The sequence below is a fragment of the Nomascus leucogenys genome, chromosome 13, assembly GCF_006542625.1.
Source record: "Nomascus leucogenys isolate Asia chromosome 13, Asia_NLE_v1, whole genome shotgun sequence".
Taxonomy (NCBI): domain Eukaryota; kingdom Metazoa; phylum Chordata; class Mammalia; order Primates; family Hylobatidae; genus Nomascus; species Nomascus leucogenys.
The window spans coordinates 98,125,465-98,148,440 of record NC_044393.1 but is presented as its reverse complement, the minus strand read 5'-3'; the positions used below and the strand labels follow the sequence as shown (position 1 = coordinate 98,148,440).

Here is a 22,976-nt window from a genome sequence, read left to right as displayed (position 1 = left end):
TTTAAAAACAAGTTGTCAGATTATAAAAGAAAACAAAAATCCAGCTCTATGCTTTAAGTTTTAGGAGGAGTATTAATTCATAGGAGCATAACCATAAAATAGTTTTCCTTTTTCTTCATGACTACCCTGTAATTGTGCTATATCAACCCTTCCTTGCTTTCCAGCTATTTGATACCATATGACATCTTGTCAAAATTCTAATACTATATTTCATCATTTTCTGTTATAAGAAAAGTCTCATTTCAGTCTTAGTGTGAGGCACATTTGAACTTTAAGTGAAGCTCAACACAGAACTCAGGTCCCCTCAACTCCAGTTCAGGCTAGATCTACCTAGACCACTAACAGCTTGGGGTGAAGAGAACATGTGGTCTGCTCTTCAGACCCTGTCTTGCTTCCTTCACACAGACACCAGCCTAGGCCTTCACAAAGCTTCACTTTTGGCTTTATAAGGTCAAAAAGGAGGTAGAGGAGAATGTGCTTACATGTGTTGATGGAGAACCTTCATTCAGCTTGGTTCCACCTGTGACTGCAGGCATCTGCTGGTATGGTGGTGTCCAGGTAAGTGGGGTAGTGCTCAGCTTCACCCTCAACCCCTCTGACACTGAGAATCACTCCTAAGAGAGGGATCTGGAAAGTACTGACCCTAACTCTTTCTCAGGGGCAGACATCTCATCCTGTGGCCTATGGCCCACAGCAGCCACAGAGTCCCTGCCCCTCCCATTCATCTCTGTGCTCTGTCCTAGGGAGGCATGGAAGCTGATGAGGTCTCATCACACCATCGGGTTGAGAGGAACTGGGATGGAGTGGGAATAGCCCCACCTGCCCCCTATGTTGCTTTAAGCCCTACTCTGATGAGTTACTTCTTCAGAAATCGACATGAAATACTGTCTGTTTCCATGATTCAGTACATCCACACACTTCAGGAGACACATATCAAAAGGCCTCCTCTTCTTCCCTACAGTGGAAGATGGAGACTGAAAAGGCTCATGAGCCATGTCCTGGGCTCCCACAAAAGGAGACCAAGACTCTCATGTGGTGGAAAGGGAAGGAATAGCCAACAACCTCCCTCTCTTGAAGTCTTCTTTTTCTGTGTATAGGGAGGAGGGGTGTCAGTGGTGGGCCAGTCCTGAGGTGGTACCTCCTGGTCAGCTCTGTGAGTAAGTGACTGTCTCAACTCCTTTTGGCCGCATGAAGTTAAAATGCAGGGTTCCTCACATCTTTTGTCCTTAGTATTGAGCCTTAGCCTCAATTCCCAGACACAGGCAAAATGATGCTTAACATCCTGTCACATGATGTTTGCAAGCGATATACCTAAAACTTGAGGACACAAAATAGTTCAGAGTAACTCACTGGACAGAAAAAGACATACCAGCAAACATTAACCAAAAGAAAGCTGGAGCATTAATATTACTGGACAAAACAGGCTTTAATGCAAAAAGCATTACTAGGATAAATAAGATCACAATGTTATGAAAAAAATGAGGTTCAATGTTCCTAACAACATGGTCTCAAAATACATAATGCAAAAAACGACAGAATTACAAAGAAAAAATGGAAAAATCACAATGGGAGATTTCTACACACTTCTCTCTGTAATTGATAAACAAAAATTAGTAAGGATATAGAAAATTTCAAAAGCATATTCAACTAGTCTTATCCAAACGATTAGAGATTTTGTTCTTTTCAAGTATGCACGGAATATTTACAAAAATAGATTGCAAAGCAAATCACAAAAAATTCCAAATAACCTATTTTACTCAGGCTACTCTTTAAAACCACAATGCAATAATCAGAAAGAAATAATAAAATAATATACAAAATGTTTTTAAAAAGAAGAACCATTTACTGAAGAAAATACAAAAGACTTTTTGCTAACAATTTAATACTGTTTTTGAAACAATTCCTATTGTGATAAATTCATAACAAAAATCTGCAGCTGATGACACAATATTTAGCATTAATGTGCAAATATACAGTTGGTAATCTTGGGGAAAATAAACCAAGAGTATACACAATTATAGGAGTAAATTCATATTAAGCATGTCATTTTATGGAATGAAATATGTACTACTGAGAAACACAAAGGACTGAACTACTGAAAATGCAACAGCATGACTGAATCTCAAAAACAGTATGCTGACTAAAGGAACCTACATACAGAAGAGTGTATATGTATGATTCCATTTCTATGAAAAGGCAAAAGTAATCTACCATGGCAGAACACAGATGCATGGATTCATCAGAACTCAAAGATTGAAAAAGAACATAAGGAACTTTCTCCAGTAATGAAATGCTTTATATCTTTATTTATTTATTTATTTTTTTGAGACAGTTTTAGCTCTCTTGCCCAGGCTGGAGTGCAGTGGCATGATCTCGGCTCACTGCAACCTCCACCCCCCAGGTTCAAGCGATTCTCCTGCCTCAGCCTCCAGAGTAGCTGGGACTACAGGCGCCCGCCACCATGCCCAGCTAATTTTTGTATTTTTAGTAGAGATGGAGTTTCACCATGTTGGCCAGGCTGGTCTCGAACTCCTGACCTCAGGTGATCCGCCCACCTCGGCCTCCCAAAGTGCTGGGATTACAGGCATGAGCCACCATGCCTGACTGAAATGTTTTATATCTTGATGGCAGGTATGGAGTACGTAAGTCTTTGCATTTGTCAAAGCTAGACAAGCCATAAACTTGAAATCTGTGCATTACACTGCATATAAATAATACTTTAATTTAAATAATTTTAATGTTTGTGCAACATTTACCATGAAACATGTTAAAAGACAGGCTGGGAGAAGATATTTGCCATCTGCCCATCTAACAAGGTATTGTGGAGATTATATACATAAACATAAAATGTATGCCAACAACAGTATAAAAGATGGTAGGGATAACCTGTTGTAAGGTTATCGCACCATATGTGAAGTGGCATAATTTATGTAGACTGTTAAAAAATTAAAGATGTATATTGTAAAACTGAGGACAACCATTTAAAATTATATGTAACTAGAAAGAGAAAGGTGAAAAATAGAAATTACTAAAAAATAGAATACCAATATAAAAATAGAATTAAAAAAAAAACAAACCTCAACCCCAAAGCAGGCAGAGAGAGAGAGAGAGAGAGAGAAGTATCACTGAACACCTGGAACACAGAAAATAGATGATAGATTTAAATGCAATCCTATTAGTAATTACATTAAATGTTTGGTGATATGATTAAGATCCAGAATAGATTTTTAATGAAATACCTATAAGCCAATAAGAAAAAGATCTCACAACAGAAACATTAGCAAGTGATATGAAGAGGAAATTCACAGAGGAAGAAACCAAATGTCTAGTAAACATGAAAAGATGCCCAACCTCATTAATCAGGGAAATACAAATACAAATTAAAATAATGAGCTACCATTTCACACTCATCATGTCGGCAAACGTTCTGAGTCCAGTATCAGTAAGTATGAGCCAGGATGGGGAAAGAGAAAATTACACGATGGTGGGTGTGTAACTGGGCACCATCCCTTCAGTGAGCAGTTCGGGAAGACCAGGAAAGATGAAGGTACTCTTGCCATCCAGAGTCCCATGTCTAAGCGTCTCTAGAGACGCACTTTAGCAGTGCACAATGAGACATGCATGCAGATATCGCTGGCAGCAGGTTTGTTCTCATTCCTCTAGAGGGAATGGAACGTAAACTGTAGTTTATGTATTCAATGAAATACTATATTGTGGGTAAAATGAATGAACCAGATATTCTTGTTTAAACATGTCTGTATCTCAAAAACAAAATGACCCATGGAAAAAAGCAAGTTGCAACAGGATAGGGACTGGAATATCATTCACATAAAATGTAAAAATACCAAAACCAGTAGTGTGCATTGTTTACGAATGCACGCATGTTAGGAAATGCATAAAGTCCTGTGTGAGAACTCTAGCCTCCGGGAAGGGAGGGGACAGGATGCATAGCTCTGGCCTTACCTCTATCTGTAACTTTCCATTTTTTTTTTTTTTTTGAGATGGAGTCTTGATCTGTCCCCTAGGCTGGAGTGCAGTGGGGTGATCTCGGCTCACTGCAACCTCTGCCTCCCGGGTTCAAGTGATTCTCCTGCCTCAGCCTCCCGAGTAGCTGGGACTACAGGGCCGCGCCACCACGTCCAGCTAATTTTGGTATTTTTAGTAGAGACGGGGTTTCATCACGTTGGCCAGGTTGGTCTCGATCTCTTGACCTCGTGATTTGCCCACCTCGGGCTCCCAAAGTGCTGGGATTACAGGCATGAGCCACCGCGCCTGGCCATAACTTTCCATTATCTGAGCTGCCAGCATACTGAGTCCTGTTGCCTTCCAAGACCAGCTCCATTCCTGGGGTTCCATTAGGTAAACACAATGTCCTCTGCTCCCCTCGTCTCCCCCCACTTAAGTTAGTTCCATTGGGCGCTAGTAACCAGGACGCCTGCCTATAGTTTCTTCTTTTTTTTTCCTTTTCAGTTCATCCCCAGTTCTCGCCACCTCGTAGGTATTCAATTAATACATGTTTAAGTGGACCTGTCCAGGAAGGGGAGTCCTCAGCTCTAAGCTCCTGAATTTCTTTTGGGACTTCTCATGGTTACAAAGAACATTCATTCATACTGTGACTTAGGGTAAACAATTCGCTGCCCACTCGGCCTCAGTTTCCTCCTAAATGACCCGTCTGGCCACTTCCAGCCCCAGCAGGGTCTGATTCTAGGAATTCGGTCCTTTCATGTCGAAAACAACACTCGGGCATTTCACAAAAGCACCCAACCCCCTGGCTCCCCTTGGAAGCACAGCCCGCGTCCCTGGAACCCGGGCTGCACTGAGCTGGTCACATGAACTCCGGGCTTTCTCTGGTGTGACGGGTTTCTTAGATCCCTTTGTGAGCGCAGGTTTTGAAAGGGAACGACCCCGGGTTCTGGGTGTGAGAGGCACAGGGGATCGGCGGGAGGAAGGCTGTCGGAGCCAATCAAGCCGCCTCCAGACCCCAGCACGTCGCCTGGGCTGCGCGCTCCGACTTCGCCTCCGCCCGCGCGCCTCCCGGCCTCGCCCGAGGGTGCCTGGGCAGGCGAGGACCCCAGGTGAGAGGCCGGAGGGTCCTGGAGGGTGGGAGGCCCCGGCGGTTCGGCCCGGGCTCCACGACGGGCTGGCCCGGGCTCAGGGCGTGTCCGTCGCCGCCGGGCGGCTCGCTCGACACTGTTCGCTCCTACCGGCTGTAGATGGAGCTGTCTGGGTTCCGGCAGCCTCCGACGAGCCTCAGAGTGTTTCTCTTTAAACGGCCTGAGAGGGACATGCCTCCCAGGATGCAGTTTGTAGCAACATGGCAGCTGCTGTGCAGCTCCCCTGCTGAAGAGGCGCCGGGACGGCAGCGCAGCTCGCAGCCGGGGCCGGGGCCGGAGCCGGGGTCCCAGCCGCGGCCGCAAAGGGGCGGCGCGCGGGCCGGGGGCCGCCGTTGAGGGCCGGGGCCCAGCTCGCCGCCGGGACGCAGCCGGCCGGGCCGCCCGCACAGCCGCGCGCCCCGCTCCGACGCCGCCACTCGGGCTCCGCGGCCCCGCGCCCGCTCGCCCCGCGCGCCCGGAGCAGGCCGGGGCCCGACGGCCGCGCGCGAGCCCCGGCGGGGAAGACAGGGCTGGGCCGGCGCCGCCTGCGGAGAGCGCCGGGCGGCCAGGCCTGCGCGGGGCCGCGCACAGCAGCGGCGGCGGCGACTCCGGGGGCCCGGGCCGGACAGCGCAGGGCCATGGCCGAGGCGGCCCCGGCTCCTGTGAGGGCGGCCCGCGCGCGCACGGACGCGCGGCCTCGGGGCCCCGGGGACGGCCTGAGTGTCCCGGGCTCGGCGGCCCGGCCTGGGATCTCGGTAAGGGGCAGAAACGCTGCGACGTTGGCGCGGGGGGTGGGGGCGCCCTGGAGGGGCCCGCGCGTCTTGACCCGGGCGGTGGGGGAGGGCTACGGGCCCCGCCGCCGTCCGTGCGAGGCTGCGCTCACGCCCGGCCCGGCACACACGCGGCCCCGAGGTGGGGCGCCCGGAGGCGCGCTCGCTCCCTGCGGGGCCCGCGCTGCGTCCGTCGGGGTAGCCGCCGGCACGTTTTCCGCAGAGCTCGGCCCCGCGGAGCCTTCCCTGGCCCGGGCGCGGCGCTGACGCGGCTCTCCCATTTCGCAGAACGGAGACACTGAGGCACAGACACCTGGCGGCGACCCGCCCTGCCGGCCCCAAGGTCACGTAGCAAGGCATCCGTGGCACGGTGCGGTAGCCCCAGAAAGGCCTGCCCAGCGGGCTGCGGGCCTGGACGGGGAGGGGGTGGCTCTGGCTGCGGCCGCCCCTGGGTGAGGGGCCTGGGCCGCCTTGGCAGCAGACACGGCCCGTCGGGGGCGGCGGGGGAGGCCGGGCAGCGCCCAGCTGGGCATCTCCGCGGTGGGAGCAGGTGACCCTCTGAGCTCCAGCCTCTGCCTCCGGCCTCTGCGTCTGGAAGGTCGCAGGCTAAACTTTGGGTGCCCTGACAGATGGTGTCTGGGGAGTAAGCTTCTCAGGGGTTGGGGGCTGATGTTCCTCTTCAGGGAGACACTCTTAAAAAATCATCCCTCAGATCCTCCCGCAGACCTGCTCTTTGAGACGCCCTGGCCGTGCTAGTGAGAGGATTACTGCATGGGAGTCAGTGCCTTTGAGCCTCAGTTTCCTATTGTGTACACAGGAAGGAGGCAGGATATATAGCTTTCTAAAAAGCCTCCCAATTCTTTAATTAAAAAAAAAAAACTCTTGAGAAAATAAAATCAAACGAAGATTTTTACATGCCTTACTCTGGGCTCAGGCCTTCGGGGCCCTTGAATGGTATATAATGCTGGGTGAACCATAGTGGGTCATTCAAAAAAATGCCACGACTTTCTTAATAAGTCAGATACTGTGGTTATGGATGCTTCTGCTAATGTGGCATGAATCCTGGAGACTCCGTCCACTCCTGATCCGTGGCGGAAGGAGGGACGGTTAAATCCTATAAATATGGTTCAGAAGAATTCTCCCTCCAACCCCCTACCAGCAATTTGAGAATTTGAGCTTATTCGTTTTAGATATATTTACAGCTTCCTCCCTCTCTTTGGTCATTTCTTTCTGCTTAGGGTAAGATAAGCCGCAGGTTTACCGGGATGGATGAAATTATAGCAAAAGGCTTTTATTTGGGAGGCGAAGGAGGGAACACGCTCCTGTGGCCCCTCTACAGTCCTCCAAATCCGGAAATGGAGAGAGACAGTCTAATAATAGCAAAGAAATAGTATTTTCCTTTGAGCTCTGATTTGTCTAGCTGGTAAAGATGCCTTGGTCTGCTGGCTCTGTTTACTATACTGGGGGTTTTTTGTTTGTTTGTTTGTTTGTTTTTTATTGTTTCAGTTAAACCTCTGCATTACTCAGAGAGACTAACTTGCTCCCCAGGGATTTTTTCCCCTTCTTCTTTCTAGTGCTAGGCAGATACCCTAATCTCCCTCTGAGGCAAGGGCTGTAATGTGCCTATTGTGTTGCGTTAGGCAGTCACTTTCCCTGAGAGCCAGGCACCTAGCCTCGAGGGCCCCCAGCGCTTCCTTCACAGGGAGTGAAGAGTTGAAAGGTGGCTTAGCTGTTGATGAGCCTGCAGGTTTAGGGGTCTGTGAGTTCCTTGAAGATGTTTACAAAATTCCGTGTATGTGCCCTTGTGTCTTTTTTGAGGACAAGAACCCAAAACTTTCATTAGGTTTTCAAAGAGGTCCCTGACCCCAACTTAAATTATAATATCTCTAAAGGCAAGGCCTTCCTCCCCACCTCTCCCAACCCTATCAAACCTGCCACAGGTCTTTGTGTATAAACAATATCCAGGCCTCGGGATTTTAGAGGTAAAAAGGATTCAAAGCACACACCTGCCTGGCCAGCTGCCTCAGTTGACAGTTAAGGCCTCAAGGTAGCCTGCAGGCTGTGGAACCAGACCACTGGGTGACCTGGGGCAAGTTGCTTAGCCTCTCCTGTCCCCAGTGTCTTCCTGTACTAAGTATGGATAGTAACTCTAGTAGTACCTGTTTCATAGATTTTGTGAGGATTAAATGAGATAATCCTTTAAAATGCTTAACACAGCTCATGGCACATAATAAATGCTGGATAATTGTTAGCCATTCTCAGCTGATTAGCGCTCATGTCTGGTTCGAGGCAGAGACTATTAGACGATACTATCTCAAAAACCTTTTGTGAATAGGATCTTGAATATTCGATCCATGGCTTAAAAGTGTGATGCTGTCACAGTTAAGTCACGTATAAATGAACCAATAAAAGAAAAAAAGCTGTAGAAGATATGGAATAGCTTTAGATAAGTCTCTGATAGGTGACTAAAGGAATGTCATTATTCTAATAATTTTTTTGTAACTCAACAATTTACCCTTCAGCAGGCATTTATCGAACACATACTATATGTCAGACTGAACACTGGGGCTATGCTAATTTTCAATGGAAGAAAATTGAAATTTTAATTAAAGACCACTTGGATATAGAGCATAGTGACTGAGCAGATTGACTGAAGGAAGATGATGAAGGAGTGGACAGAAATTGTTACAGGAGAAATTGTGTTAGGTTCCAGTAAAGATACTGATGATCTACGTAGGTAAATACATAACTAGTTACTCACAGAAGATCGTGGCTTCGCCTCCCCAGTGATTCAAGAATTCTCTCAATGTGAGTATGGCAGGGTGGGGAACAAGGAGAGCATGGGTCATTGAGATCCCAGAAGGACTCCAAGTCTTTATGGTGATCTAGTCTCCCCAAATCTGGATACAAGTCACCAGTCCAGCTGACTTCTGCTCTACTTCCCCATCCTTCCAGGCTTCAACTGCTTCCTCATTCCCCATGTTGGAAACCCCAGGGTGGAACCCAGACCACCCGAGTACACCTACTGCAGTGGACTGCTGCCCACTCCTAAGAGTGGTTGAATTGCCTGCCTTCACCTGCCTCGATGTCTCACTCTGCTTATAGCAGAAGCCAGGCCAGAATACCCAGAAGCCTGTTCAGCCTCTACAGCAGGGGCTGGGCACATAGAAGATGTTTCCAAGTCAAACATATACCATACTGACTCATTGAGATGAGTCTGCATTGCAACTGTTATCAAAGAGTAGGAGCCTGGGAAACTTCAGATAATGTCGTGTCCTCACTTTTGGACCGAGCGAGGGCAGGAACCCAGAGCACCACAAAGGCCTAATGCTGGTAGAAGTGGTGGTGGCTGGATGCCAAGTCCACCTTCCAGTTAAGAACATTAACAGTTCTGGCCCCTGCTGGTGAGCCCCCCACCCCTGCTGGGAGGTGTGGGATAGTAAGTGCTTGGCTTTTACAAAATTCTGCTCTTTTGTTTCTCAAAGTTTTATGTTCAGTGCTCCAACAACTCAGGGAGGTAGTGTGTGTGTCAGATATTATTATCCTTGTTTTATGGATGAGGACACAGGACACTAAGAACAGAGAGGTCAAATGACCGATCCAGAGTGACACAGGTGGCAATAGGTGTAGACAGGGCCAAAAGCCACATGTTCTAACAGGAGTCGAGAACCCTTCCCCTCTCCCACACTGCTGTTCGTAAGGTACCCGTGCAGTGTATGTTGTGAAAAAGGAGATGGCTCTGTAAGAAACAAAAGGTGGCATAATCATCTTTCGTCTGCGGTTCATAATAGTGTTATAATTGATGTCTAAATTGGTGTTGTGGTCTCTAGAAGAGATTCACATATGAGGGGCACATGTTATTGCTACCAAACGGAAGCACTTTTTATGTGTATACTTGTCTTTGGGATTTATGAGACTGTGGCCTTCAATCCTCTTCTCCTTTCTTCCATGAACACAGGTTCAGCAGCTGGACATGGAGAACCAACGCTCATCACCTCTGTCGTTTCCCAGTGTTCCACAAGAAGAAACCTTACGTCAGGTCCCTGCTGGACTCCCCCGAGAAACTCTGTTCCAGTCCCGCGTTCTTCCTCCCAAAGAAATTCCTTCTTTGTCTCCCACCATTCCCCGTCAAGGCTCCCTGCCCCAAACTTCCAGTGCTCCCAAGCAAGAGACTTCTGGCCGGATGCCACATGTGCTCCAGAAGCGACCCTCACTCCTGTGTTCTGCCGCTTCTGAGCAAGAGACTCCTCTCCAGGGCCCCCTGGCTTCCCAGGAAGGGACCCAGTATCCACCCCCAGCTGCTGCTGAACAAGAAGTCTCCCTTCTCTCTCACTCCCCCCACCACCAAGAAGCCCCTGTTCACTCCCCTGAAGCTCCTGAGAAAGACCCCCTGACCCTTTCCCCAACAGTTCCCGAGACTGACATGGACCCCCTGCTCCAGAGCCCAGTCTCCCAAAAGGATGCCCCCTTCCAGATCTCTTCTGCAGTCCAGAAGGAACAGCCGCTCCCCACGGCAGAGATCACCCGCTTGGCTGTGTGGGCTGCCGTCCAAGCAGTGGAGAGGAAGCTAGAGGCCCAGGCCATGAGGCTACTGACCCTGGAAGGCAGGACGGGGACAAATGAAAAGAAGATAGCTGACTGCGAGAAGACAGCCGTGGAGTTCGCGAACCATCTGGAGAGCAAGTGGGTCGTGCTGGGGACCCTGCTGCAGGAGTATGGGCTACTGCAGAGGCGGCTGGAGAACATGGAGAACCTGCTGAAAAACAGAAATTTCTGGATCCTGCGGCTACCCCCCGGCAGCAATGGAGAAGTTCCCAAGGTAAGCACATCCCAACTGGGGCTTCCCAAGGAAGTGATCTGAATTGTAGTGTGGTTTAGGAATGTAGTGTAATATGAAAGAAAGGGGTGGTTGAGAAAGGAAAAAATATAGTGATCCCAATTGCTAGGACGTGCCAAAATCAAATTATTTCTCCTGTTGATGAGAGTATAGGCTAGTACAGAAATGCCCCTGGGATCGGCGGTTGTCAGTTTGGAAGGGTGTTCAGCAGAGCCGTCCATGGTGTGAGAGACTACGAAGGCAAAGCGAAGGCCGATGAGAGCCGTGGAGAGCCTTTACCATCAGTCACTGAGGGTGCGTTAGCTTCACAATTGCAGCAGAGGAAGGAGCTTGGGTTAAACATCACAAGGATCTGTCCTGCTCCACATTTTTATGAGTTCACTTATAAGCCATGTTAGTGCCAGGAAAACGGATTTCAAGAGGTTTCCTTTCAAAAGCTAGAGAAGTTAGGTTTCCATATTATTTTCCAGAAGGTTCTGAAAGAGCTTGAGTGTGGACTGGCTTGCTTTCTCTTCTTCAGTGCTGCTGCCCCTTCAGTGCTGCTGCCCCCTTTCACAGCCATATGTAGGGAAAAACAGACTCTGTTCTCTAGCCCGGCATATCGCAAATTTAACTGTGCACGTGGATCTCCCCGGGATCTTACTGAATGCAGAAGCTATTTAGTAGGTCTAAGGTGGGGTCTGAGAGTCCGAATTTCTAACAAGTTTCCTGGTAGCACCATTGCTGCTGATCCACAGACCATGCTTTAGAGCTGCAAGAATTATATCCTGAAGGGGAGGAAAAGGATCCGACAAGACAGGCCCCTCACTCTCTGGGGCCAGGACAGTGGCCATACTTCTAGAAAAGTCCTAGGTGAAGGCCCAGAGCCAGGAGTTTGGGCCTTGGGATTGGCCAGCCGTGGGCCTGTCACTGCCTTCCAGCAGGTCTGAGCCGAGTTGTTGTGTGGTTTCAGGTCCCTGTCACATTTGATGATGTTGCTGTCCACTTCTCGGAGCAGGAGTGGGGAAACCTGTCTGAGTGGCAGAAGGAGCTCTACAAGAACGTGATGAGGGGCAACTACGAGTCCCTGGTTTCCATGGGTAAGGAGAAGCCTTCGCTCACTGGGGGCTGCCTGGACACCAGCTCAAGGTGCATTCATAAACTTAGAGAGTTCTGAACCCCAGCAGAGCCAATAGTTGCAAGCAAGGAGAACAGAATTTTAGAGATCACAACAGATTAAAGCAAATGCCCTCATATACCCACACACATCAGTGTGGCCCAGGCCAGAATGGCTTGTAAATTGAGACCCCACTCTCGGAGAAGCTGCTGGGGCAAGGAGGAAGAGAAAGACCTAGACATCAGTGGTCTCTCCATCATCATATTTTTCCCCATGGGGACCCCTTTTTAAATAAATTAGTTTGTCCAGCAAACTATTATTAAGGAAGGAAAAAAGAATGAAAGAAAAGTGTGCTGAGTGTCTACTGTGTACCAGCCACATTTGAGGTGCTGTACAAGAATCACCTCCTTGGACCCGCACAGCCAAGATGTTGGGGAGGCTAAGACAGGCGTTCACACTCCTGTTTGATGATTCAGGTGCCTGAACACTGAGGCTGTGATCAGGGAGGTTAAATGCTCATTTCATGGAGATCTGTCTTACCCTGAAGTCTGTAGATTCTTGTGATTTTAATTAAGAATATTTAAGGATGAAAACCTGGAAAAATGTACTTTACTTACGTGTGTGTGTGTGTGTGTGTGTGTGTGTGTGTGTGTGTGTATATATCTGTTTCTCTGATATGGAGAACTTTTTGGGCATATACAAAAAAAGTTATCTTAAACATTTAAATGTGTTGTCACATAGAAACTTTGATTCCAGCTAGAACTGATAATTTTATACATACCTTTCCATAGGATACATTCCCTTCCTTTTAAAATTCTTTTTTCTTTTTTTAATTGTGTTTTTTAATTGTGAAAATTCAACAATTTAAATGATTTATATAATTAAGAGCAACCACCACCCATTCACCAGTACCACTCCCCAGAGGTAACCACCATGAACACTTTGGCCTGTGTTCTCTCTCATCTTTTTTTGCATGTGCAGTTATAAGCATGATACATGCACTGATGCACATCCAGTTTGGGGTTTGCACAGAGGGGCCTGTTCGCTTATTTTACCTAATGTAGGGGTATAGAAAGTGTTCCATGTCAGCACACGTAGGCCTCCTTGGAAAGACAGTGCAGTGTTCCACGTGAACTGTTAGGGCTTTTGACCTTTCTGCTGTTGCTGAACAGTAGGTTGATTCTGTTTTTCTCACTGTTACAAAGTGTTATGATAAACATCTCTGTGTATTTGTGCACTTCTGTGTGTTACAGTAGGACAGATACTAAGAAGTGGGATTGCCAAGTAAACAGGATGCACATTTACAGTTTTATGGCTACTGCCTGGTGCCTTCCAGAAGGCTGAGCCAGTTGATATTTCTGCAAGGGTGTGTGAAAATGCCACTTCATACCCTGGCCTGAGCTGATGTTCTTCTATTTTAAATATTAGCCTTTTTTATAGGTGAAAAATGATACCTTATTTATGTATTTATTTATTTATTTACCTTTTTTTTTTTTTTTTGAGACGGAGTCTCGCTCTGTTGCCCAGGCTGGAGTGCAATGGCACGATCTGGGCTCACTGCAAGCTGCGCCTCCTGGGTTCACACCATTCTCCTACCTCAGCCTCCCGAGTAGCTGGGACTACAGGCACCTTCCACTGCTCCTGGCTAATTTTTTTTTGTATTTTTAGTAGAGACGGGGTTTCACCGTGTCAGCCAGGATGGTCTAGATCTCCTGATCTCGTGATCCAGCTGCCTCAGCCTCCGAAGTGCTGGGATTATAGGCGTGAGCCACACGCCTAGCCTACCTCATTTATTTAAATATGTATTCTTTGATGATTAGTGAACTTGTGCATCTTTTTTTTTTTTTTTTGAGACGGAGTCTCGCTCTGTCGCCCAGGCTAGAGTGCAGTGGCGCGATCTCAGCTCACGACAAGCTCCGCCTCCCGGGTTCACACTATTCTGCCTCAGCCTCCTGAGTAGCTGGGACTACAGGTGCCCACCATCGCGCCCAGCTAATTTTTTGTATTTTTAGTAGAGACAGGGTTTCACCGTGTTAGCCAAGATGGTCTCAATCTCCTGACCTTGTGATCCGTCCTCCTCGGCCTCCCAAAGTGCTGGGATTACAGGCGTGAGCCACCGTGCCCGGCGAACTTGTGCATCTTTTTATATATTTATTGGCCATTCATATTTCTTCTATGAATTACCTATTTATAGCTTTGCAATTTTACTAGTTATAGAAGTTCTTTAGGTATAACTATGGATATTAACCCTTTGCCATATGTCAAACATGTATATATATGTATAATATTTCCTCCAAGTTTCTTCATCTTTTAACTTTATTTCCAAAGAACTGCAAACCCATTTTATGTAAGAAAATCTATTGATATTTTATGGCTTTTAGATTTTTATCAGGATTAGTTTTTTGTTTTTTTCTTTTTTTGAGATGGAGTTTCACTCTTGTTGCCCAGGCTGGAGTGCAGTGTGCGATCTCGGCTCACTGCAACCTCTGCCTCCCAGGTTCAAGTGATTCTCCTGCCTCAGCCTCCCGAGTAGCTGGGATTATAGGTGTCCGCTACCACACCTGGCTAATTTTGTGTATTTTTAGTAGAGACGGGGTTTCACCGTGTTGACCAGGCTGGTCCCGAACTCCTGACCTCAGGTGATGCATCTGCCTCAGCCTCCCAATGTGCTGGCATTGCAGGTGTGAGCCACTGCACCCAGCCAGGATTAGTTTTTTACCTTACAAAATTTCAAATATCTTCTGCCTTTGTCATGAAAACCTGGGCAGGTTTTGACCACGTCTGAGCAACATGATCCCTCTACCCCCCGCCGCCACACACACACGCACACACACACACACCCCCACAGTGGGCTCTTGGGAAAAGGGGGGGAGGCTTGGCGGTTTTCCACTGTGGTCTCCAATCGAGGAGCTGCTCCTGGAGTCACGCGCCCACAGATGATACCTTAACAACATCCAGTGCAACCTCATCCCAGAGCATATTTTTTTCCCTTTCTTCTGCCCAGACTATGCAATTTCCAAACCAGACCTCATGTCACAGATGGAGCGCGGGGAGCGGCCCACCATGCAGGAGCAGGAAGACTCTGAGGAGGGCGAAACGCCGACAGATCCCAGTGCTGGTGAGTGGCTAAGGGTGATCTGCAGCTCTGCATTCTAGATCTTTCAGTACCCAGGAAGCCCCAGCATGAGGCAGCACAATCCAAGGTAGGCCCTGCCAGGATATGTTAGCAGGAAGGAGGCCCGCAGGTGCCAGGACCTGCTTTGGAGTGCCATGATCACCAGTGGCCCAACTTGTTGATTAATGGGAATGCCGTTGGGTTCACTGTCTCAGGAATTTTTTGACATGACCAAGCGTCACCTCACTCTCTGTAGGAAATAAAGCAAGAAACTCAAAGAAAGGCAGTCCCTTGTCAAGCAGTCATTAGTGCTTAAAATTCCTGGAACTTCCGAGAGAAGGGCCACATCCAGTCCTGCAGGTGGTCAGTGGAGGGATAAGGGGCAGGCATGGACTTTACCAGGAACATCCTACATGCACAGCTTCAGCAGGACAGCATGTAGGTGGAGTCAGCAGATATGCGCCCAGCGAGACTGACCACAGGCCGTGTGGCTCACGTGCACACTCTGGTGTGAGGCTGCCTGTATCTGAGTACAGTTTTTCTGCTTGCTGGTGGTGGGATTTCAGTTGCTTGATCTTTTTAGAGTCTCAGTTTCCTCATCTATAAAATAGAACTGGCACTAATATCTAACCGTAGGGCCTGGCACAGTGATTGGCACATAGCAGTGGCTCAGTAAACACCAGCCACTGTTGGTGTGCCTGGAGGTTGCCCCATTCACAGCGGCTGGGTCAGTGGCTCACACACTCACACTGCAGGTGCTCTCGTGGTGCGTGGTTGCTCTCTGAAGCCCCTGCTTTGGAACTGCCCTTGGACTTGCATCACTTACCTCGATGGTTGTCAGCAGAAGCTGATCCTTGTCCTTTGTAGGCAGGTGTGGCGTGTGAACATAGCTGAGTGTTACTGGCGATCATGTCTGCTGAAAGAGGATGATCCACCTGGAGAACTCTGTTTGGGGCCAACAGCCAGGTCTTGTTAGGAACTAATGTCGTTGATTTGGGGACCTATCAAGTGGCTCCAAGCAGATGTTCTAGGAACATGGAGTAATGTTGGCCCCATGTACTGAGTGGGAAGGTGACTTCCGGGAGAGACAGAACCCTGTAAAAATACAAGTGCTGGCATGTCCCAGAGAAATCCAGTGGTGTCACTTTCTATGGATTTGCCTAAAATTTAACTCGAGGGGAGGGGCTAATCCTGAGTTCATTCTGGCAGACAGAAAAGAGGAATTTAAAAGTTGATGAGGATGAGGGATTGGTGACAGTGTGGCACATGGCAGGGTGAACTTTTGGTTGAGGAAAATCAGTCTGTACCTTAAAGATTTGAGTGGCCACATCCAAAAGCAAAGGTCAAGTAGAAATAGAGAGATTCTAGGTGGAAGAAATGAGAAAGAAGTGTTGGGAGGCAGAGAATGAGAAGTCAGGAGAGATAATTTGTGGAAAAAATCCTAAAATACAGTCTGCTGTCCCAGCGAGGCCTTGTGGTTCAGGTGCTGCTCTCATAGAATTTTCTTGGAAGGGCTAGATGCAAGAGCATGGATCCCCTTTCTCTGTCTGCTTTTCCCTGCCTCATCACAGATGGCCTCCCACAGAATGGGGCCAGAATTGAAAAGCAAATAACCCAAATCCATTCGGCCCTGGGCTGGGTTTGTTCTGACACATGCACATCCACAGGAGCTTCTTCTGGAAGAAGCAGCCTCCCAGAGTTCTCCTTGTGTGGCTGAAATGTGTCATTTGTTCCAGTCACCATCTCCAGGCCCTGGGAGTCTGCAGTGGGAGGAGAGGGGAGGACATAGGTACCGCTGCCCCACAGAGTGTGCTGCACACTCGCACCTCTGTGCTAAACCAAAGGCCCCAGCCTCGCCATTGCAGGCTGGTTCTGCAAAACTGCAGGTATCAGAGCCGTAGCACTCCAGTGGTAACCTGTCCATCCAAGCGCCTTCTCCTTTTGCAGAATGGCAGCAAATCCAGCCATGGGCCAGAGCAAAAGTATGAGACAAAGGGGGAAAAGTCCAGAAAATTGAGACTTCTCCTAATTCCAAATATACCAAACATGACAATTGTATGAATTGGCTAAGTAAATTCAATAAACTATCATTTAGTGGTTGGCTTCCCAAGGGCAAAGGGATCCAAAGATGATTCAGATGTCAACCCTCCAAATGCTCAGAACAGGGGCCCCCATTCATTCACGGCCCTGGAAGGGTGGCCATGGAGGCCGGAGAAGCCAGGCACCATCTTCACCTAGCAAATTAGCAAAGAGTAAAGCAAACCAGAAGGCATGGCTGAACTCTGTGTGCTCAGACATTGCCACTCAGAGGGTTCATCATTTCAGTCTCTCGAGAAAGCAATTTGATGCTTTCTAGTCTTAAAATAGATATGTATTCTTTACTCTCTCCCCCTCTCTCTATATATATATATAGTTTTGTTTTGTTTTTGAGATGGAGCCTCACTTTGTTGCCCAGGTTGGAGTGCAGTGGCGTGATCTCTGCTCACTGCAACCTCCCACCTCCTGGTTCAAGCAATTCTCTTGCCTCAGCCTCCTGAGTAGCTGGGATTAGAGGTGTGCGCCACCACGCCCAGCTAATTTTTGTACTTTTTTTTAGTAGAGACGAGGTTTCACCATGTTGGTCAGGCCGCTCATGAACTCCTAATCTCAAGTGATCCACCTGCCTCAGCCTCCCAAAGTGTTGGGATTAAAGGCATGAACCACTGGCTTATTTTTAAGTATATTTTAAATATTTTAAATGTTCTTACATTTGACCTAATAATTGACTTCCTGGGAGTCTAGCATGAAAAAGAATCCAAAATATAGATTAAGATGTACAAATACAAATCACAATATGATAGACTATTACACACTAAAATCACATTTATGAAGAGTTTTGAAACCATAAGTTTCACTCGTATATTTATTTAGTTCATCACATCTCTTTGGTAGCAGGTACTGTGTCAAGAACTATATTAACCCTGAGGCCCTTGCCCTCAGACTTAACTCCTGTGGAGCGACTGACATTAACAACCAAAACACCCCCCACAGATGAAAGCACGGGCACCAGCTGTGACAAAGCTGAGACGCAGAGCATCCAGGACTGCGAGACACACGACAGGGAAGGTGCCCTTGAGTTTGGGAAGTCAGAAAGGCCTCTTTGAGGACGTGGAATTTCTAGTGGAAACCTGAAGTAGGGTTCTGGTTGCTCCGTAGAGAACTCACTGGAGGGGGTTGGTCTGGAAACTAGGAGACTACTTGGAGGTTCTTTCTGTCTTCCAGGTAGGAAACCTTGGCATCGCCCTGAGAGAGAAGTGGCTGTTGTCAAGATATATTCTGGCAATGGACTAGGAAGGACTTAGGGATTGGTGGGTGTTGAATAGGAAGGCTGGGGAGGTGCTAAGGATGGCCCCCAGGCCTCTGGCTTAAGTAAGAGTAGAGGGAGGGTAATGTAAGGTTCAGATTTGGAGAAACACTGAGAATTCCGTTTTGAACACATTAGGTTTGAGATCCCTGTGAGACATCAAAGAGCAGGTGTTGAGAAAGCAGCTGAATAAAGGAGTCTGGAGTTGAGAACAGAGGTCTGAGCTAGAGACATCTGGCCTTGGCACATTTGGACATTTGGGTGTCGGCAGCAGAGATAGATTAGGTTGCTCAGTCTGTAGAGGGGGAAGAGAGGAGAACACAAGCCATGCCCTGCAGAACCCTGGCTTTTGGGGCAGATTCGGGGATTTGGAATATGTCGTTCATGATGGGGCCCAGATGTTAGTATTTTTTAGCTTCCAAGGTGATTTTCATCTGTAGCCAGGGTTGAAAACCACTGTTGTAGGATTTGGAAAAAGAAGGAGGAGCCAGAGGAATCAAAGGAAACAGAAAGAGTGGCCAGAAAGTTAGCAGGAAAATTAGGATAGTGCCTTCTTGGGTATTTCTAGAGAAGAATGTTTCCAGAAAGAGAGAGTATGCCCAACAGTGTTGTATTCTGCTGTGTGGTTTAGGAACAGGAAGACTAAAAGGTGTCCATTGGATTGCAAGCTAAAAATCATCAGTGACCTTAGGAAGACAAACGGTACCTTAGTGGAGGTGGCAGCCTGATAGTCAGTGGGTGAGGAGCGTGTGGGAGGCGAGGAAGTAGAGATGGCAGGTGCTGACAGTCATTTCAAGAAGTGTAGCTGTGGGGGAGTGGAAATATGGGACAGTTGAGGGGATTCTTGTTTGCCTAAGATGGGGATCGCTAAAGCCTGTTTGAAATGTTGATGGGAATGATCCAATTGATAGGAGGATTAAGGATGTGGAAGTGGGAAATGTAACTATAGTGAGGTCAATGATGTAAGCAAAAGTAGATTAAAAAAAACTGGATGGAAACATACCAAAGCCATATTTCTCTATGTTTTTAAAAATGTTCTGATGTGAGCATATATTACTTCTTATTCAGTAAAAATATATGTTTTAAAACAGTACACAATGAAAGATTGAGTTGAGCAGGGCAGATTGAACATGTATTTATTCCCACCTTCCCAAATCCTTTTTTTTTTTTTTTTTTTTTTTTTTTTTTGAGATGGAATTTCGCTCTTGTTGCCCAGGCCGGAGTGCAATGGCGCGATCTTGGCTCACTGCAACCTCCGCCTCCAGGATACAAGTGATTCTCCCGCCTCAGCCTCCCCAGTAGCTGGGATTTCAGGCATGTGCCACCACACCTGGCTAATTTTAGATTTTAGTAGAGATGGGGTTTATCCATTTTGGTCAGGCTGGTCTCGAACTCCCGACCTCAGGTAATCTGCCTGCCTCGGCCTCCCAAAGTGCTGGGATTACAGGCCACCACGCCCGGCCTCCCAAATCCTTCTAAAACAAGAGTGAAGAAACTTTTAAAAAGAAAGGAGAAATAGCAACGAAGTTTTTCAGCCCTGAAGCAGGTGGATAGATGTGGTGAGCTGAATCTGAAATTGGTACTGGGGAAAACTGAGAAGAAACCCAATTTGCACCCTCACACCTGCTTGGGGCTCAAGAGTTAATAGTACCAGAGACTCTAGGGATCCCTGGAAATAGGAACGAAGTGAGGCTAAACACAGACAGCTGGCTGAACATCTTTTAAAGAGACCGCTTAATGCTCCCCTCAGCTCCCATTGCCTCCCTTAGTCCCTACTGCAGGCATCTGCCTCTGCCTAGCCCTGATATGTGACAGGCTTATTCTCTGGAGAGGGTGCAAAGGAAGCTCTCTGGACATGGGCACCAGGCTCAGTTGAGGGTGGGGCACCATATTGAAAACAGGGGAAGAAGGAGACTTGACGTGCAGATATTGAGATCTCCATCCTTCTTCCCTAGCTCGACTCCCAAAATGTTGCCAACACCCAGAATTAAGCCCATTGGGCAGGATATTGGAAGAGCCTTATCTGGAGACTTTTGGGACCAGCCCAAGAGGTTTCTGAGTAAAATGACTTGGCCAAAGCCACCCTATGGGCCAAACAGAGTCCCATAGTTAGCAAGCCCCACCCAAATGCACTCAGTTCCCTGTTCTCTTTGAGTGTCCCCTTTTAAGTCTCCATGGACAACCAAGAATGAGAAGACATTTGGGAAAAGTCTGTAGTGTACAGAGACAAGTAAAGAAATCAGAAAAAATACATTTAGAGGAACAGAGACCATGCAGAGAGGAAAAAATGTATATATGAATACTTACATGTAAAATCCTTAAAATCAAATAAGTGAATGCGTTCATGACACAAAAGTGTAATGCTTGTTTTTTTAAAAAAAGAATAGAAAGGAACTCCTGGAAATAAAAAATGTAATAGTACAAATTAGAGACTCAGGAGCAGTGTTGGAAGATAAGCACACATCCCAGAAAATAAAGCTAAAAGAAAAGAAAATAGGGAAAAAAATAAAAATAAAGGATGGAAGGGAATAGGGAAAGAATAAGAAAACTGAAGGATGGAAGCCAACATCCAGATAATAGGAATATCCAGAAAAACAGAGTAGCAGAAACAGGTGGGAATTATCAACAAAATAATTCAAGAATAAGTCCCGCCAATTAAAGCCATAATTTTCTAGATTGAAAGAGCCAGCTGCCCAGAGCACTGGAAGAAAATAGACCTACACTTTCAGCACGGAATTTCAGAGCAACTGAGAACAAAGGAAATCCTGCGAGCTTCCAGGGAAGAGAAACAGAGTCATGTGAAGAAACAAGAATTAGAATGGCCTCAGACATTTGTAACCACATTGGGAGCTAGAAGACAGCAGAGAGTGCCTTTCAAATTCCAAAGGAAAATATTTTCCAACTTATAATTCAATATCTAGCCAGACTGTTTCGATTAAATATGAGTGAAACTGAGACATTTTGAGATATTTTTGAGATATTCAAGTCTCCACAAATCCTTTATCAAACTGGGGCAGGCGCTTTGCCAAAATGAGGAAGTAAACCAAGGAGGAGGCATTACAAACCCCAACTTGAGAGAGAGGTGGAGGCACTCCAGGCGCCCGGCACAGGGGCATTCCGAGAGGTCAGCAGTGCACCTAGAGGCAGCCAGTCGAGCGGGGCACCTCCACAGGTCTCAGAAATTTGTCTCCAAGTAGATGAAATGGATACATACCCAATATATTTGAATGTTTGGAGAGGAGAGTTACACAGCAAGGTAAGGTTGGGGGAGTTTGGGGCTGAGTTCATGATAATTAGTCATAAGCTGGGCAAAAGAAAAAAGTGTCAGATCTAGGGAAAGCAAGAAGGTTTACAGGCTTAGGAAGCACTCACTGAGTACTACAGAGTTTAGTTATAAATAACATTGATATAATCTAGCGAGGTAAACACCCAATATTGATCCAACGAAAATTACAACAAAACTGTATTGGCAGGATCAGTTCGGAGGAGATGATTCTGACCTTCATCCCTTGGAAGTCGATGGATGATGCTTAAAACTGAAAACTCAAAGAGTAGCAATATAAGCGTGTTACTTAGAGTTATGGAGGTAAATGACCAAAGAGTCAGCTGGAATCATTGAAGTGATTGCCTCGGGGAGCAGGAAATGGGGGCACAGGAGTGGAAAAGAACTTTTTAAAAAATAAGTTTTGGGTTGGGTGTGGTGGCTCACGCCTCTAATCCCAACAGTTTGGGAGGCCAAGGCAGGTGGATCACTTGAGGTCAGGAGTTTGAGACTAGCCTGGCCAACATGGTAAAACCCCATCTCTACTAAAAGTACAAAAAATATGTATATATAGCTGGGCGTGGTGGCCCATGCCTGTAATCCCAGCTACTCAGGAGGCTAAGGCAGGAGAATCACTTGAACCCAAGGGGTGGAAGATGCAGCCCTGTCTCAAAAAAAAGAAGTTTTGAAGAACTGTTCAACTATGTTCAACTAGCCTATGTGCATGTATAACTTAAAAAATATTTTTTTAATTAAAAAAACCTAACAAAGTATAGCCATGCGAAGATTGGAAAGTCAGTGTCAACCAATATTTATTTACTTTGAGCTGGTAGAGAGAGTTAATGTGGCAATACTGGTTTTTAATTTCACAAAGTGCAGAGAGAGTGAAAGTCCCCCATAGTTTTCTCTCAAGAGTCAGCAGTTTATTCGTTCCAATTTTATGTGCATGTGATTACATACACATAGCCTTAATTATATAAGTAATACATATACACATTATCATTGTAAAAAATTCAGACAATATAGAAGTATTGGCAAGTTTCTTTTTTCAATACTATATCATTGACATTTTTACATGTCAGAATATGTAAATTTGTCGTGTTCTTTTTCATAGCTGACAGTAGTATTCTGTGTATTGATTTAATAATTTATTTAAATACTCTCCCATTGATGTGCATTTAGGGTGTTCACAAGTTTCAGTGCTTCAGTAAAGATTATTATGAATAGATCTTCATGCACTTGTCTGGAATTTATTTAGAAATGGATTTTCTGGGTCAAAGGATACACCCACTTAAAAATTTAATAGATCCTGGCAAATCCCTTCAAATCACTTGTGCCAGTTTTACGTGCCTTCACCCTTCTAAGCATGAGAATGTTTGTTTCTACACACTCTTACCAGTAATAGGTATTATTTATCTTTTTCTCATTTGCCAAAGTAATAAGTAGAAAAAACACAGTAT

General features: G+C 46.7%; 1 protein-coding gene across 2 annotated transcripts in view; it reads left to right on the top strand.

Moving 5' to 3' along the window:
- Positions 1-4,217: 4,217 nt before the first annotated feature.
- The window catches only part of ZNF777 (zinc finger protein 777), a 31,070-nt gene continuing 12,311 nt past the window's right edge, over positions 4,218-22,976 (top strand). The window contains exons 1-4 of one of the 2 annotated variants that reach the window (XM_003270890.4): positions 4,218-5,075; positions 9,822-10,682; positions 11,653-11,779; positions 14,801-14,914. In XM_003270890.4, the coding sequence (XP_003270938.1) occupies positions 9,837-10,682; positions 11,653-11,779; positions 14,801-14,914 (1,087 nt within the window). In that variant the 5' untranslated portion in view covers positions 4,218-5,075; positions 9,822-9,836. Of the gene's footprint in view, positions 5,076-5,572; positions 5,849-9,821; positions 10,683-11,652; positions 11,780-14,800; positions 14,915-22,976 lie in introns of those variants that run through there. The other variant, XM_030826416.1, reaches the window with a different exon arrangement.